The sequence below is a fragment of the Oryctolagus cuniculus genome, chromosome 9 (assembly GCF_964237555.1).
Source record: "Oryctolagus cuniculus chromosome 9, mOryCun1.1, whole genome shotgun sequence".
In the NCBI taxonomy this organism is placed as follows: domain Eukaryota; kingdom Metazoa; phylum Chordata; class Mammalia; order Lagomorpha; family Leporidae; genus Oryctolagus; species Oryctolagus cuniculus.
Window position 1 is genome coordinate 109,767,893 of NC_091440.1, and position 17,029 is coordinate 109,784,921.

Consider the following 17,029-nt stretch of genomic DNA (forward strand, 5'->3'; position numbering starts at 1 on the left):
TTAAAACTACAGTACTTATAAAGTACTATTTTTACCAGAACAACCAGTATTCACTATTGGGTATTTGGCAGGAATTTGTAAAAAATGAACTAAGTGAGCTTGTTACTTCAAGAAAAACAACAGAAAGTATTTATGGAAAATTATAACACCAAGGCTTTCAACTAGAATTAGAAATTTTGAAAACTTGTGTTCACTTTTGTAAGCCCAACAGCTTCCTAAGTACTTTAGTGATTCTTCTGATGAGACTGATGGTAATGTTAACAAATGTGACTTTTTCGGATATTATACAATGAAAGGGATCAAAATCTGAAGATGTGCAAATTTCTAAACACAATTTTACTATGTCCAAATGACAAATATTATGTACGATTACAAAATCATGCCTGTGTAAAAGATCTATTCACAATACAAAATAGTCTGGTACATTTTAAGGTAAGAGACTATGAAAAGTTAACTGCTTTGGTTACAAAATATATACTGCAAGTAAATCTACAACAAACTATAACTTGTCAAGATTTGGTATAGAGGGGCTGGCGCCAGGGCATAGCTGGTTTAAGCCTCCACCCGCAGTGCCAGCATCCCAGATAGGCGCTGGTTCTGAGTCCCGGCTGCTCCACTTCCAATCCAGCTCCCTGATAATGGCCTGGGAAAGTAGTGGAAGATGGCCCAAGTGCTTGGGTCCCAGCACCCACATGGGGGACCCAGAAGAAGCTCTTGTCTTTGAATCGGCTCAGCTCCAGCAGTGGTAGCCATCTAGGGAGTGAACCAGTGGATGGAAGACCTCTCTCTCCCCCTCTCTGTAACTCTGCTTCTCAAATAGATTTTTTAAAAAATCTGGTACATGGCCGGCGCCGCAGTTCACTAGGCTAATCCTCCGCCTGCGGCGCCAGCACCCCAGTTCTAGTGCCGGATTCTGTCCCGGTTGCTCCTCTTCCAGTCCAGCTCTCTGCTGTGGCCCGGGAGGGCAATGGAGAATGGCCCAAGTGCTTGGGCCCTGCACTCGCATGGGAGACCAAGAGGAAGCACCTGGCTCCTGGCTTCGGATCAGCATAGCTCCGGCCATAGTGGCCATTTGGGTAAACGGAAAAGGAAGACCTTTCTCTCTGTCTCTCTCACTGTCTAACTCTGCCTGTCAAAAAAACCCAAAATTTGGTACAGAAGCCAAGATGAATATCCATAAGTATTTGAAAAGACTATTATTATAGTCTTGTATTTTCCAGCTACATATCTGTACGGGACCCAATTTTCTTCATATATTTCAATCAAAATCACAATAGTCTGGATGCAGAAGCACACATGAGAATTTACAACATGAAAGAGATTTATAAAAACGTAAAAACATTGCCACTATTCTCATTAAAATAATGCTTTAGAAAATAAAATTTTCTTAACATATTTATGAAAACATGTAATGGTTTATTACTGCTTTAAATAATTTTATTAAGTTCTTAGATTTAAATTTCAAGTACAGTAAATATGCACACAAAAACTAAGATTTTTTGTTTTTGTTTTTTGGTGGAGGGAGAGTGGTTACTTACTTGAAAGGTAGAGAGGTAGAGTGACAGAGGGAAGGAGAGATGGGGAGAGTTATCCTTGATCCACTGACTGGTTCACTCCCCAAATGCCCACAATCAGTCCAGGCCACAATCAGGAGCCAAAGACTGTATGTCTGGATCTCCCACATAGATGGCAGAAATCCAAGTACTTGAGCCATCACCTGCTGCTTCGGGGGTATGCTAACAGGAAGTTGGATCAGAAGCAGAGGGACACTCTGACATAGCATGCAGACATCTTAAGTGGTGCCTTTTCCAGTTGTGCCATGAGGCTCACCCCTTCAATGATATTTTAAAATGTAAAAATAGTGTGAGAACTGCCATTCAAATTCAATTTCCTTGCCATGCAAATGAAAAAACTAAGAGTCAGAGAGGCTAAGTGGCTGCCCACGGTCACAGAGGTTCCTATAAATAAGGAATAACACAAAAAAATAGGAAACGGGTCAGGCAGGCATTGGGCCTAGCAATAACAATGATGGGTTAGGATGGTCATAGCTCATGATGGAGTTCCTGGGGTTCAAGACCAACTTCCTACCAATGCACACCCTGGGAGGTAGCAGATGATGGCTCAAGTGTTGAGTCCCTGCTACCCAAGTGGGAGACCTGGATTGGGTTCCTGGTTCCCAGCTTCAGCCCAGTAGGGCTGGTTCTGGCTATTGTAGCCATATGGGGAGTTAACCAGCAGATAGGAGCTCTATCTCTTTCTCTAAGAAACAAGTATTTTTTAAAAAGAAAGAAACAAAACAGAAAGGGCAATCTTCTTACTTTTAGCCCACTGCCTTTACTATTAAATAATAGGCTGACTACTTTAAAAAACCATGTCTATTAGTAAATCCTCTAGGAAATACAACAACTCTATTACATGGTCATGGCTCACAGTATCATTTATCTTTAAAACAGGGACTACTACAGGCTACAGGTAAACTATTTACATGGGAAATTTGAGGTATAACTTTCAGTAAGACTATTTTGTATTCAGTACAATCAAGATTACATGGAAAATTAACACAGATAAAATAGGACCCCTGTCCCTCCTAAGTTTAAAAATTTGGTTGCAGATAGAAGGAGACTAATAATCAAAGCAAGTGACAACACTACTTTGAGGTGCACAGCATGCACACTAAGGCAGCAAGCGCTGCAATTCAGAGACAGGGGAGAGCTGTGATGGCCAGGGAAGGCTTTACAGCTCTAGGACGGGTATGCAAGAAGGGGCCAGCGCAGTGGCTTAGCGAGTAAAGCTGCCACCTGCAGTGCTGGCATCCCGTATGCACACTGTTTCTAGTCCCAGTTGCTCCACTTCTGATCCAGCTCTCTGCTACGGCCAGGGAAAGCAGTAGAAGATGGCCCAAGGACTGCACCCATGTGGGAGACCCGGAAGAAGTTCCTAGCTTCGGATCAGCCCTGCTATAGCTATTGCAGCCATTTGGAGAGTGAACCAGTGGATGGAAGACCTCTCTCTCTGTCTCTCCCTCTCTCTGTCTGTAACTATGCCTCTCAAGTAAATAAAGGAATCTTTAAAAATTTTTTTAAATTTAAAAATGTTTATAAAAAAATAGAGAAACACGTACTTGAAATACAAGTAAAGCCACAGAAGCCAAACAGAACAGAAGTGATCAACAAACTCTAAACAGCCAAACAAAAATAAAGTGAGCAGGCTGTGAAGAAATATAAAATTAGATGGGTTGGTAAGACAGGCTCAAATGAAATCAGGCCCCAAAGGTCAGACAGCGGAATTTAGATTTTGCATTTCATCTGTCTTTACTGTAAGATCAGTAAAAAGATCTGCAAACAAATGTTTGTTGCATTTTATTTCTAATAACAAAAAAATTGAAAACAAAATGTCCTGTACAGGAGAGTAATATACTGTGATACTGTATAATGAACTACTAAGCAGTTAAAAGGAAAGCTACTGAATAAACTATTAAGAATCAATTTGAAAATATTAAGGAAAAGAACCCAGACATAAAGAGAGTACACATATGACTAATTCAATTTATATGAAGTTCAAGAACAAGCAAAACTACAGAGCTAAAAACCAGAACAGTGCTTAGTTTTCAAACAGGGGCAACTGACTGGAAAGACGGTGGGTACTTTTCTTAAGAGTACATTTCACATCTTGATTTGGGTGCTGGTAACACATTTGTATTTATTTGTCAAAACTCTGACTCTCCCTTTCATCCATTAAAAAACAATCACTAAATGTACAGGCAAAAAATTAAAGGTATTTTATATGGTATTTTCTAATGGGAAAAATGAGACCCTTGATTTAACTTTAGCTATGTTATTGCTAATATAAAGGGAAATTTTTCTAGGATTTGTCTTACCTTGCTATGGAAACAATTAAATTTTTTTATTGTAGTAAAACTTATGTAACATAAAATCAATCAATCAAACCATTTCAAAGTACACAGTTCAGTGGCATTAAGAACACTGACATTATTGTGCAACACTTGCTGTTTCTCTCATTTCAAGTACCAGAGCTTAACTTTTATTGGGCACATGTCTGATCTCCCTGATTACACTGTCTGCTACATCTCAAAGATCTTCAAATCCTCTGCAATCCAAGCAGAAAGTCCACAGCTGCTATTCAATGTGTGCTTTGTTTATGTTTTTACTTATCATCCTACCTTATTTACCATTTTTATATTTTGAGCACATACTCTTCCAATCTTTGTGTACAGAAGTATGTATTTAGGGAACTGATATAATAGAAAACATCATTTTAATCATGATCCCAATTGAATAGCTCAGTTACTTCACTTAGTAGTAATTTTCCTACCATTGGAAATAACATTGCTTTAAAATTTCTATTACAGATAACAGCATGGTACAGTCCTTTTCTTTCAGTTGAAGGTCCTGAGAATTGGCCCTAAAGGAGGACTTTCCACATAACAGTATGAATACTATTAAGGAGGCTGACACTGTCCTACTGTGATTTAACAAAGGAATGTACCAATCTGTTGTGACCTATGAGTATTAAACCAATTTCACCACAAAATTAACACCACACTTAGTGCTATACTTAAAAAATGTCTTCTTGCCAGATAAATGAGAAAAATAACAGAAAACCACAAGTAGATGTGAACAAAATAATACTCATTTCACTGTACACATCTCCAACAATGATAAATAAACTGACAGAATCTAGAATTTATTGGATGAAGGTATAAGGGATAGAATTCACTTTATTATCCCATTGAGGGGTGAGAGAAGGAGGCTACTCTATTACTAGGAAATACACTCATCTACAGGCTGAAAACATGGTAACATATATAAAACAGAATACCACTCATCCTTAAATGAAGGAAATTCTGTTATTTGCCACAAAATCCATGAGCCTGGAGGACATTATGTTAAGTGAAGGAAGCCAGGCACAGGAAAGACAAATACCACATGATCTTACTTAGATATAGAGTGTAAAAAAGTCTAACTCATAGAAACAGAGAGTAAAATGGTGGCTACCAGAGGCTGGGGAATATGGGTTAAGGAAGGGGAAGGAGAAAAAGATAACCCAAAAGCCAAGTCAGCGCAGATGAACAGAATACAAATGAACAACTGAAGCAGAAGGATAAGCAACACCACTGTCTGACCGAACAAGGCTGGACAACACACACAGCGCACTGGTCCTTAGGCCTGCACAAGAAAATTACAGCACATTTACCTCCACATGATAGCTCATCCTGAAGCAGAACCAGGTGTATGGGGCAAGAGCATCTTGTAGTACCATCCCCTTTTACAAGACAGATATGTGAACAGCCACCGTTATCCTGAGCACACGGGTGCTGTCCTGCAAAGCGAGGAAGAAAAGAAACAATGAACCACCATGTCAAAATAAATTATCTAAGAACTGTGAAGAAAACCAAATGTAAAACCAGCTTGGACTTTATGCCCATACATATGATTCCTCATTCCATCAAACATTACATAGCTATATGAACTATTTTAAAATTCTTAAAGTAATAGTACAGCTCACACCTAGTTTTTTGTGAACAAGTAAAGCTGATTACTGAAACTAGAAAAACTGCTAGAAGAATGCTAAGACCTGGATACTTTTTTATTTGAAACACAAGACCTCTTCAATACTCAAGATTTTAATTTAAAAAATTCTCTTCCTAAAAGGTAAAATCATTTCACTTTTAAAAAGTATATATTTTTATCATATTAAATTTACCATCTTAACCATTTTTTCTTTTTTTTATTTTTTGGGACAGGCAGAATGGACAGTGAGAGAGAGACAGAGAGAAAGGTCTTCCTTTTGCCGTTGGTTCACCCCACAATGGCTGCTGCAGCCGGCGTACTGCGCTGATCCGTAGTCAGGAGCCAGGTACTTCTCCTGGTCTCCCAAGTTGGTGCAGGGCCCAGGCACTTGGGCCATCCTCCACTGCACTCCCGGGCCATAGCAGAGAGCTGGACTGGAAGAGGAGCAATCGGGACAGAATCTGGCACCCCGACTGAGACTAGAACCCGGGGTGCTGGTGCCACAGGCAGAGGATTAGCCTATTGAGCCGCGGCGCCAGCCATCTTAACCATTTTCAAAAAAACATTCATTTTATCTATTTGAAGGCCTGGAGACAGAGAGCAAGGGAGAAACGTAGAAGGACATGATGGGGGAGGGAGTAGGAAAAAGAGCTATCTTCTATCTACTGCTTCATTCCCCAAATTGCCACAACAGCCAGGTCCAGGCCAGGCCAAAGCCGGGTGCCAGGAATTGCATCCCAGTTTCGCACATGGGTGGCAGAAGCCCAAATACTTGGGCCATCTACCACTGGCTTCCCAAGAGAGCCAGCATGAAGCTGGATCATAAGCAAAGTAATCAGGACTTGAACTGGCACCCTGATATGAGATGCTGCATCTCAATGCTGGCCCAAAAAGTGTATGCAAATGAGGAATCCACTGAAAATTAAAGAGTTACTGAAAGACAAAACATCACATGGAAGTGAACCATTCAGACAGACAAAATTATTATCTTACTCAAAAGTTAAACTTGTGATACTAAAAATGTCCAATTTCCTCATATCTGGGCTAAGTTAGATAAACAACCTATTAGGCAACTTTCTGAAGCCTGTTTCACAAGTTGTATTGAAAGAAAATCAATGCTCTAAATTTTGTGTTTAGTTTGTGTTTAAAAACAACTTGAACACTGTCATCACAAAATACCAACATCTAATAAAGTCACTATTACCTCTTTTCGTACAATAACAAAACTGCTGCTTCAGTCTGTGTTGACAAAACAGGGAATCAGCTACAACAAATGAGCAGACTGTACAGACAAACATCACTCACTGTATTAGGACATACAATCTATCAAGCAGTGTTTCTCAATCTTTTCATTTCATGACACCGTGATAAACCAAAACCTTATTCTCCTTAATATTATTAGAAATTGCAAAAAATGTTTTTTCAAGAATCTAAATATATTTCAATGTTAAATAAGAGTAAAAAATATTTTCCTTTGAAATTCTGAAAATCCCCACTGGGATTTTCTGCAAAAAAAAATTCATATAACAACTGAATAAATGTCTTGGGTATTATGTATTATCTTATTTCTTTGAAATGTTTAACATGAGTCACATGTCATAATAGAAAATGATACTTCTAACTTCCTAATTCTCAAATGTCTCTAACTTCATTTCTAAGTTCAGGAATGGAGGTTACTCCATTCTTTTATTCTCCACTCACACTTCAATTTCACGTGAAAGCACTGAGCTGAGAAGTGAAGGAGTTCTGATACTTCTCTGTAGCACTCCAGTTAACATCAGCATCAGCATTCCTGTACCTCTCCTTGTGATGGCTATGATAGTATTTTTGAGTAGCGACATTTATTAATGAGAAATTAGACCAAGACAATTAGTCATTTTCAAAAATTTTCATCATTATAAAAAATATTTATGGCTATTTCCCAAATTGAGAAATAAAAATTCACCCAAGAGGGGAAAAAGCAGGCACTTACTGATTAAACAGGCTTCTCTACACTCACACATTAATTTCTGTTTGTTTTGTTTTTTGCTTAGGAATTTGGTTAATCCATGATAACTATATTAATCACTATATAAAATATAATCTTTACTTTTGTTCTAACTGTAAGAGAATAAGGGGAGAAAAGGAATAAATACTATATTGTCAGTATTCTCAAGGGAAGTGAAGGATAAAAACAAAAGGAATGACACACAATTATTGTTATACGTGGGGATTTTCATTTAAATGAGGACTATGCCTTTCCCTCATTCCTAGTTTATGAGAAGATGATTCATTTGAAAAAGCCCCCAGCTGGGTCTGACATAAGGCTTTCATAGCATGAGTAGTTCAAAAACTGGCACAACTACAAGTGCATGAAGATCTAGAACATAAAAGAGGTTGAGAAGACAAGAAAGTTCACCTTAATTTCTCGCAACACACAAGTGCTCCAATCAGCATCACCCCATTAGCACTTACGGTACTCCTGAAGATTCAGTTCCTTGACTGCATGAATGTCACTGAGCTGGGCAATTCGAGCCTGGACTTTGGTTCTGCCCTCTCGACCTGTCATGTCAATTTTTTCAATCATTTGTTGCTGCTTGTCAATCCAATAGAGCCAGTTTTCAAACACCGTCAATCCCACAGGCTGCAAGATATTGGAGTCTTCTAATACTATCCGATTGGCACCTTGAAAAAGGAAAACATTCAACAAAATGACTCAAATGTGTCAAAGCCTAAATGTAAACACTTATAGAACATCAGTGAGAGTCTAGAAGAATGGAAAAGGCAAATCAGGAAAGCTCTTCACCACAAAACTTAAAAATCATGCTAGAAGATAAATACATGCTAGAAAATAAGTAATCAACCAGTCACGTGAAATCAAGAGCAGCAAGTGTGTAATACTCTAGTTTAAAGTACTCTAGTTCCCAGAAATGGAGAAAAGGGAATTGAGAGGTAGTTTCAAATTCTGTTTTTAAGCAGAATACATTTTTAAATTCAATTTTATCAAAAACTCAATAAAACAGATAAAAATGGCACTTTTCTGGATGAAGTAGTGAGGCTGAGGCCAGAGTTTTGTGTTCTTTGTGTCCCTCACTTGGCTGAGTATACCCGACGTATCTATGAAGAACAATTTCATCTGAACAGGCAACTTGCATTATGCGTGTACAATGAGAAAGTTCTTTCTACAGTGGGCTGTGACCTATGTCCACACCCCACCCCAAGCCCCTGCTTTATTCACAGCGGTCATTCCAAAAAAGAAACCCATTCCTTTCCTCTTCTTTGTAATATAATAGCCCTTGAGTATTTTTTATTTTATTTTATTTTTTTTGACAGGCAGAGTGGATAGTGAGAGAGAGACAGAGAGAAAGGTCTTCCTTTTGCCATTGGTTCACCCTTCAATGGCTGCCACGGCTGGCGCGCTGCAGCCGGCACACTGCGCTAATCTGAAGGCAGGAGCCAGGTGCTTCTCCTGGTCTCCCATGGGGTGCAGGGCCCAAGCACTTGGGCCATCCTCCACTGCACTCCCGGGCCACAGCAGAGAGCTGACCTGGAAGAGGGGCAACCGGGAAAGAATCCGGTGCCCTCACCGGGACTAGAACCCGGTGTGCAGGCGCCACAAGGCGGAGGATTAGCCCAGTGAGCCGCGGCGCCGGCCGCCCTTGAGTATTTATTCTTGATTATTCTTGATTTCTAAATCATGAGTTCAACTGAATAAAGACATTAGCTCATATGTTGGAAATATCAAGAAAAGTGCCAGGAAAAAAGAAACATAACACTAAGAGTAAATGCCTGGAGAAAAGTGGGGAGACAGTCCAGATGGGAAGGCACTGCCTTGGTCAACACCCAGATCCATGGTAGGTTAAGAGCAAGTTTATCACACTCTCTCCTAAAACTCCTCTAAAGTGGTATTTTTAAAAATTTTAGGTCTGGGGCTACCACTGTGGCGTAGCGGGTTAAGCCATCCTCTGCAGTGCTGAAATCCTATATGAGCATTGCTGCTCTACTTCCAACCTAGTTCCCCATTAATGCACCTGGAAAAGCAGTAGAAGATGGCCCAAATGCTTGGGCCCCTGCACCCATGTGGGAGACCTGGAAGAAGCTCCTGGCTCCTGGTTTCTTTCTGCCTCAGTCCAGGCAGAAGTAGCCTAGAATAGTGGAAATGGCTACTGCAGTCATTTGAGGAGTGAACGAGCAGATGGAAGATCGATCTCTGTCTCTCTCTCCCCCTCTCTGTAATTTTGACTTTCAAATAAGTAAACAAATAAAATCTAAAAAAAAAAAAATAGGGTCTAAACTAATAGTGATATCAAATTTTTGTAAGCTGAGCAACAGACAGACCAGGGATAATGACACAGTAGCCCAAGGAAGAATAAATGCCTACAGCCAGTGAAGCCAACAGTTAAATCAATCAGCTCAGGAATTAGAAGCACCAAGTATTTTAGAATGGATCTACGTGGCTGGGATTGAAAAGGGGCAATTAATTAATTAATTAATTAATATGTATGAGAAGTTACACAGCTCCTAGAGCTTCTACCTTAATCTCTGCCAGAAGATGGGGACTATATTTTCTAAAAAGGCTTGGCCAGACCTTTACATACCAAGAAGAAAAAGAGATAGTGCCATAAATAAGGGAAGCCTACCCTTTAAAAACACCCTGCTTTTATCCTCATTCTGGGAATGGAAAATTTCTCTACAGAAAAAAACTAAAACACACAAAAACAAGTAACACAAAAAGTACCACCAGAAAAGAACTCGCAAAAACATCACTTGGGAGTTCCATGAGAACTCTAGATCTATATGAAGGACCCACCATGCCACCAGCAACGCACGTGTGTCACCACTTTTACTGCTTCAAACTAAGCAGACAACCAAGGATCAGCAAATATTTAGTAAAGAAAAGCTCTACCTTTAAATGTAAAGCCCAAGACACACAGAACAAAGGTATTTAGAGGAAAAGATGCAGCTAAAAGCAGAAGAAAATAAAAAACCTAAAGAATAGGATGACTTCGATGTGGTAGATGATTCAGGGAACACAAAAAAATTCTTGAGAAATAAAAACATGATACTTGGAAGTTTAAAAATAAATTCAACAAGAGCAATGGAAGATAAATTTGAGAAGCCTTCCCAGAAAGCAGAACAAAAGCAAAGCAGATGGTTGATAAAGAAAGAAAAATACAACTGGAGCTGAGAGCAGGAAAGAGGAGAGCAGTAGCCTTGATTTCGTTACTAGGTAAGTAGAATTATTTGATTTTCATAATATGTGCCTATATTTCAAGAAAACTCAAATTCAACTTAAAATAAAAAGATGGCAATTTAAAAAGACTGATGAGTGGTAATCAAAGGATGGTATCAAATGGAAGTCAACAGTGTTAACGCAGGACTCCTGATGGCAAAGGAGCATAAGGAAAACATCTGAGCCAATACGGAAAAGATATGCTATTTTTCAACAAATTACACATGTGCTAAAAATGCAATCCACTGTAAGTGGTAGTTTATAAACGTGCACAAAATAGGCTCTACCAGAGACTAAAAATATGAAATAGATTATATAATAATAAATAAATAATAAAAATAAATATAAAAATAAAAAAATAAATAATAAAAAAGCATATAATCATGTGAGAATATATAAGAAAATAAACACCAAAATGACATCTTTTACAAAGAAAGACTTTTTTTTAATGAGGTGAATGTACTGATGGCAAAACTCCAACAAATGTGTAAGAAAGTAAATATTTAGAGTAATCTTTTTCATGAGCATACAAAACCCTAAAACAAAATATCAGCAAATCAAGTCCAATAAAAATAATGTATCATGACAAATTTGATTTATTCCAATAAACTGGAAAAAGGAAAGTTTGTTAATCTAATAATCTACAGAAAAATCTCAGCAAATGTAATCCCTGGTCTCAAACGATTGAATACCATCCATGGTTCCAAGCATCTACTGGAATGCAACCCCCCCCAGAGAAAGTGGGAAAACTGAAGATCTATGCAACAGAACAGAATCACATAACAGAAATCAAATATACATTTAGATTTGTGTAACAATCTCATGAACAATGAAAGCTGTCAGTGATTAATTAAAGACCTGACTGAATACATGGAAAAGAACAATGGGGTTCTTATATCACAGCCATAAAAACCCACTCTAATCTGTAAATAAAGAACACTATAGAGAAAACCATAAGGATGTACTCCAAATTAAAAAAAGGGAGACTGGTGCAGTGGCACAATGGGTTAACACCCTGGCCTGAAATGCCAGCATCCCATACAGGTGCCAGTTTGAGTACCGACTGTTACTCTTCCGAACCAGCTCTCTGCTGTGGCCTGGGAAAGCAGTAAAAGATGGCCCAAGTCCTTGGGCACCTGCACCAGCGTGGGACACCTGGAAGAAGCTCCTGGCCCCTGGCTTTGGATTAGCGCAGCTCTGGCCGTTGTGGCCATCTGGGGAGTGAATCAGCAGACGGAAGACCTCTCTCTGTCTCTACCTCTCTCTGTAACTGTCTTTCAAATAAATAAAATAAATCTTTATTAAAAAAAAAAAAAGGTATACTCCATGGTCATGAATAAAAAAGTGAATTTCTGAAACATGCCAATTCTCCTCTAATACATCTATAACTTCACAATGGATTAACATTCTGAATACATAAACATTTTCTAGTGTTGAGCATTTGGTTTAACACTTGACACCACTTGGGATCCCAGATCCTATACTATAGAGGGGTACCTGTATGCTTGGGTCCTGGCTCTGCTACCAATTCCAGCTTCCTGCTAATATGCACTCTGGAAGGCAGTAGGTGATGGCTCCAGTAGTTGGGTCTCTGCTGCCCATATGGGAGAACTAGATGGGGTTCTTGGCTCCAGGCTTTGGCATAATTCAGCCCTAGCAGCTACCTGGGGCACCAACCAGCAGATGGAGGTCTAGGGTGTGCTCTTGCTTTGTCTCTCTCTCAAGTTTCTTTTTTTCTATTACTCCCTCTTTCAAATAAAATTTTAAATTTTCTAGAAGCCGGACATAGGAAACTGAACACAAGTTACCAACAGCAATTCAGAGAAGAAACATGAATGATCAAGAAAAGATTTTGTTAAGCCTTACTAGCAACCACAATGAGGTTTCACCTCACCCTGGTTAGAATGGCTTACATACAGAAATCAATAACAGATGCTGGCGAGGATGTGAGGAAAAAGGCACACTAATCCACTGTTGGTGGAAATGCAAACTGGTAAAGCCACTATGGAAGAGTTTGGAGATACCTCAGAAATCTGAATATAGCCCTACCACAGGACCCAGTCATCCCACTCCTTGAAATTTACCCAAGGGAAATCAAATTGGCAAATAAAAGAGCTATCTGTACCTCAATGTTTATCGCTCCTCAATTCATAATAGCTATGACATGGAATCAACATAAATGCCCATCAACAGAAGACTGGATAAAGAAATTACGGGAAATGTACTCTATGAAATTCTACACAAAGGTAAAAAAAATAAATCCAGTCATTTGCAACAAAATAGAGGAATCTGGAAAATATCCTGCTTAGTGAAATATGCCAGTCCCAAAGGGACAAATATCATGTTCTCCCTGATCTGTGACAACTAACTGAGCACCTAAAAGGAAACCTGTAGAAGTGAAACTGACACTATGAGAAGCAATGACTTGATCAGCCCTTGTCCTGTCGAGGAACAGCTTACTATTTTATTCTTTTTAGTATTTTCTTTTTTCTACTTAATACCATTGGCTGAACTCTTTAATTAACACTGAATGATTCTTAGGCATTTAAATCCAACTGAAAATTGATCCCTGTTAAAAATAAGAGTGGGAATAAGAGAGGGAGGAGAGGTACAGTTCAGCACACACTCCCTCGGACTTACCTCTAAGGGTAAAGCTAAAAACTTGCCATGGGATTCCAAATCCCATTAAGTTGGCAGGTACGAATGCCATCTTACTAGTAGTTGAAGTGACCAGTTTAAGTTCATAATTGATCATAAAGATAGGATTAAGTGTCAAAGGGATCACATAAATAAGACCATTGTCTGCTAATTGATAGAATTAAATTTTAATAGATAGAATTAAAAAGGAGAGAACAATCCAACATGGGAAGCAGGATACATAGCAGACTCATAGAATGACAAATGCTCTAAACAGCACTCTGGCCTCAGAATCAGCCCTGAAGGCATTCAGATCTGGTTAAAAAGCCCATGAGTGTTTCTCAGGCATGGAAAGCCAAGACACTGTGGCAAAAAATTATCTAAATGAAAGATCTCTGTGATATCCGGGTGAAAGAAGGAGCCATCAAAGGAGGTACCTTTCTCTGAAGAAAGGAGAGAACTTCCACTTTGATTATGGCCTTTTCTAAATAAGGTTGGAGTTTGTGAACTTCACAAACTCAAGAGGCTTCCATAGCCCTGGCAGCTCCTGACAAGAGCCTTGGGTGATCACTGGCATCATAAATAAGAGTGTCAATTGTTAAATCAACAACAGGAGTCACTGTGCACTTGCTCCCCATGTAAGACCTTGGTCCTTAATGTGCTGTACTATGAGAAATAGTGGTAAAACTAGTATTCAAACAGTACTTTATACTTTGTGTGTCTGTGTGGGTGCAAATGGTTGAAATCTTTACTTAGTGCCGGCATCCCATATGGGCACTGGTTCAAGTCCTGGCTGTTCCACTTCTGATCCAGCTCTGCTATGGCCTAAGAAAGCACGAGAAGATGGGCAAAGTTCTTGAGCCCCCGCACCCACATGGGAGACCCTGAGGAAGCTCCTGGCTCCTGGCTTCAGACCGGCACAGCTCTGGTTGTTGTGGTCAACTGGGGAGTGAACCAGCAGATGGAAGACCGACTGACTGACCTCCCTCTCCCTCCCCCCCACCCCCCCACCTCTCCTATATGTGTAACTCTTTCAAATAAATAAATATCTAAAACAAAAGAATCTGTAAGTCTAAAAATATCATGTGCTGGAACTGAAACCCTCAACACTGCTGGTGGAGACTTTAAGTTGGTATCATAACTTTGGACAGCAATTTGGTTATAACCAATCAAGCTGAGTATACACACACCATATTATCTTGCAAATCTACAATGAGTTTTAGGTCTAGGTCATATGGAAATGTTATAACACATGCATAAGAACATTCTTGGCAGCAGTTTTCAGTGGCAAGAAATGGAAGTTTTTCAATAGAGGTCACATAGACAACAAAATAGAGAAATAACAGAAGACTTATATAATAAAAAACTACATAAAACTAAACAGAGTTGTCGATCACCATGGATCAAGCCAAAACTATGATATTTTTTAAAAAAGTAACCTGCAAAAGAATATGCAACATGATTAACAAGAGGAAAAAATTGAAGTATTTGTATGTATGGTAAAATACACATACACAACCTTCACAAACATGCAGGGCAAAGAAAATTATCAAAAGTTACCTCTGGGAAAGAGAAGAATAGAATTGTGGAGGGGTACACATGAGTTTCAAAATTCTCCCCAATGTTTTCTTTCAAGGGAGAGAAGGAGAAAGGAAGGACCGAAAGCAAATACAACAGTTGCAGGATAGGTATTTTATATTTGACTTATTTTTTAATCATTTCCTAACTAGGGCAAAGAAACTGCACAGAAAAAAACTGCAGTTAACTCACTAAAATCTTTTTCGAAGCTTTCTTTAATGAACATGTTACTTTTGTAACAGAAAATAATTACAAATGAAGAGAAAGAGAAAACAGGAAAAGCAGGGGGGAAAACTTATCTTTGATACTAGTAAAAGAGTTAAAACCTCGACATAAACCACCATGGTACAAACTGAAGGTTAAGTAAGAGATACAGGTGCTCAGACGAGGAAAGAACATATCTTGGCAGGCCTGCAGACATGCATTAACTGTGTGCCTGTCTGCAGTCAAAGAAAGCAAAATGGAAGGGAGGCATCTGATGCTCAAGACAGAATTTAACATTTTAAAAAAATGACAAATGTATTCAAATAAAGATTCAAATAATGCAATAATAATGAATATGTTGGTATACTACCAACCCAGACTTCATATTTATTTACATATTTTTTGAAGAAATACAAACATATATTGTCTTGTTTCTTGTGTGTGTTTTTATGTACATATGATATAGTTTAAATTTTAAAAACTGGTTCTTAATAAACACTGCTATGCAACTTAATTTTTAAAAATATCCTTGGGGCCAGCACCGTGGCATAGTGGGTAAAGCTGCTGCCTGCAGTGCCAGCATTCCACATGGGCGCCAGTTCGAGTCCCGGCTGCTCCTCTTCCAATCTAGCTCTCTGCTATGGCCTAGGAAAGCAGCAGAAGATGGCCCAAGTCCTTGGGACCTTGCACCCATGTGGGAGACCTGGAGGAAGCTCCTGGCTTTGGATTGGCATAGCTTCAGCTGTTGCATCCAGCTGGGGAGTGAACCAGCGGATGGAAGACCTCTCTCTCTCTCTCTGTTTCTCCTTCTCTCTCTGTGAAACTCTTCCAAATAAATAATACATCTTTAAAAAAAATCCTTTTCTTTAGTGCACACAGATACCCCTTATTTTCTGAATGACTAATATTCTATACAATCTATGATACTAGATTGTATCTCTACATGAAAAACTTTCAAATATAATGCTTAGCAAAAATCCTTGTTATGAGTCAATACTTCTAAAGGACAGCTATCTGAGAGAAATTTCCAATTTCTATGCATATTTTAAAATTTTGATAATTATTGGTAAATTGCCCTCTCTGAAGATTTGATTAGCTCTCATTTGCAACAAAGAACGGGTTGCCAATTTCTACCATTCTGCTAAAGCTGGACATAATCAACTGTGACATTTTTTGCCACTCTAATAGACACAACTAGTATATTATTATTTTGTAAAGTTTCATTTATTTACTTGAAAGTCAAAATTAGAGAGAGAGAGAGAGATCTTCCAACCACTGGTTTAACTTCCCAAGAGGCTGCAATGGCCAGGGCCATTTTCCTGATCACTAATACACTCAGTGTATTTGGACCTCAAAAATTAATTTAGGGATACAACTTTAATTTTAGATGATTGCAGAGAAATGAGAAAGTAAGCATACATCTTAAGATCAATGAATAATTTTGTTAAAATACCAGAAATTTAATAGCCATGATGAGTTTATGAGAACTGAGTACCAATTAATAAAAACTTAAGTGTACGATTAGTTTTCCCCCTTGCACCTTATGATAGTTTTAAAGGAGTAACATTAGAAATTCTACTTCAGAAAATTAATGTAGGAGCTGTGTGTAACTTTCATGGGAAAAACAAGCAGGGTGCAGACCAAACAACCATAGGCTGATGTTAAGGACAAATATAATGAGAACATAAACTAGAGCAGAAAAAATAGAAATGGAGAAGAGATGCATAGAAATATATTAATTACAGAGCCTAAATGAGAATGCAGAAAGTAATCATATATCAGAAGGAATAACCATATTAATAGTGGAAGAAAAATCCCATCTCCAATCAAACTTGTAAAAACACAGGCACATGCAAATGTCACTTCA

The 17,029-nt window shown here is 38.7% G+C and overlaps 1 protein-coding gene across 2 annotated transcripts in view; it reads right to left on the reverse strand.

Moving 5' to 3' along the window:
- LRP6 (LDL receptor related protein 6) overlaps window positions 1-17,029 on the reverse strand; it is a 177,370-nt gene that overhangs the window by 20,213 nt on the left and 140,128 nt on the right. For both annotated transcript variants that reach the window (XM_002712655.5, XM_051850778.2), the window contains 2 exons: window positions 7,986-8,195; window positions 5,215-5,340 (listed from right to left, as the gene is read on the reverse strand). In XM_002712655.5, the coding sequence (XP_002712701.1) occupies window positions 5,215-5,340; window positions 7,986-8,195 (336 nt within the window). The remainder of the gene's footprint in view (window positions 1-5,214; window positions 5,341-7,985; window positions 8,196-17,029) is intronic.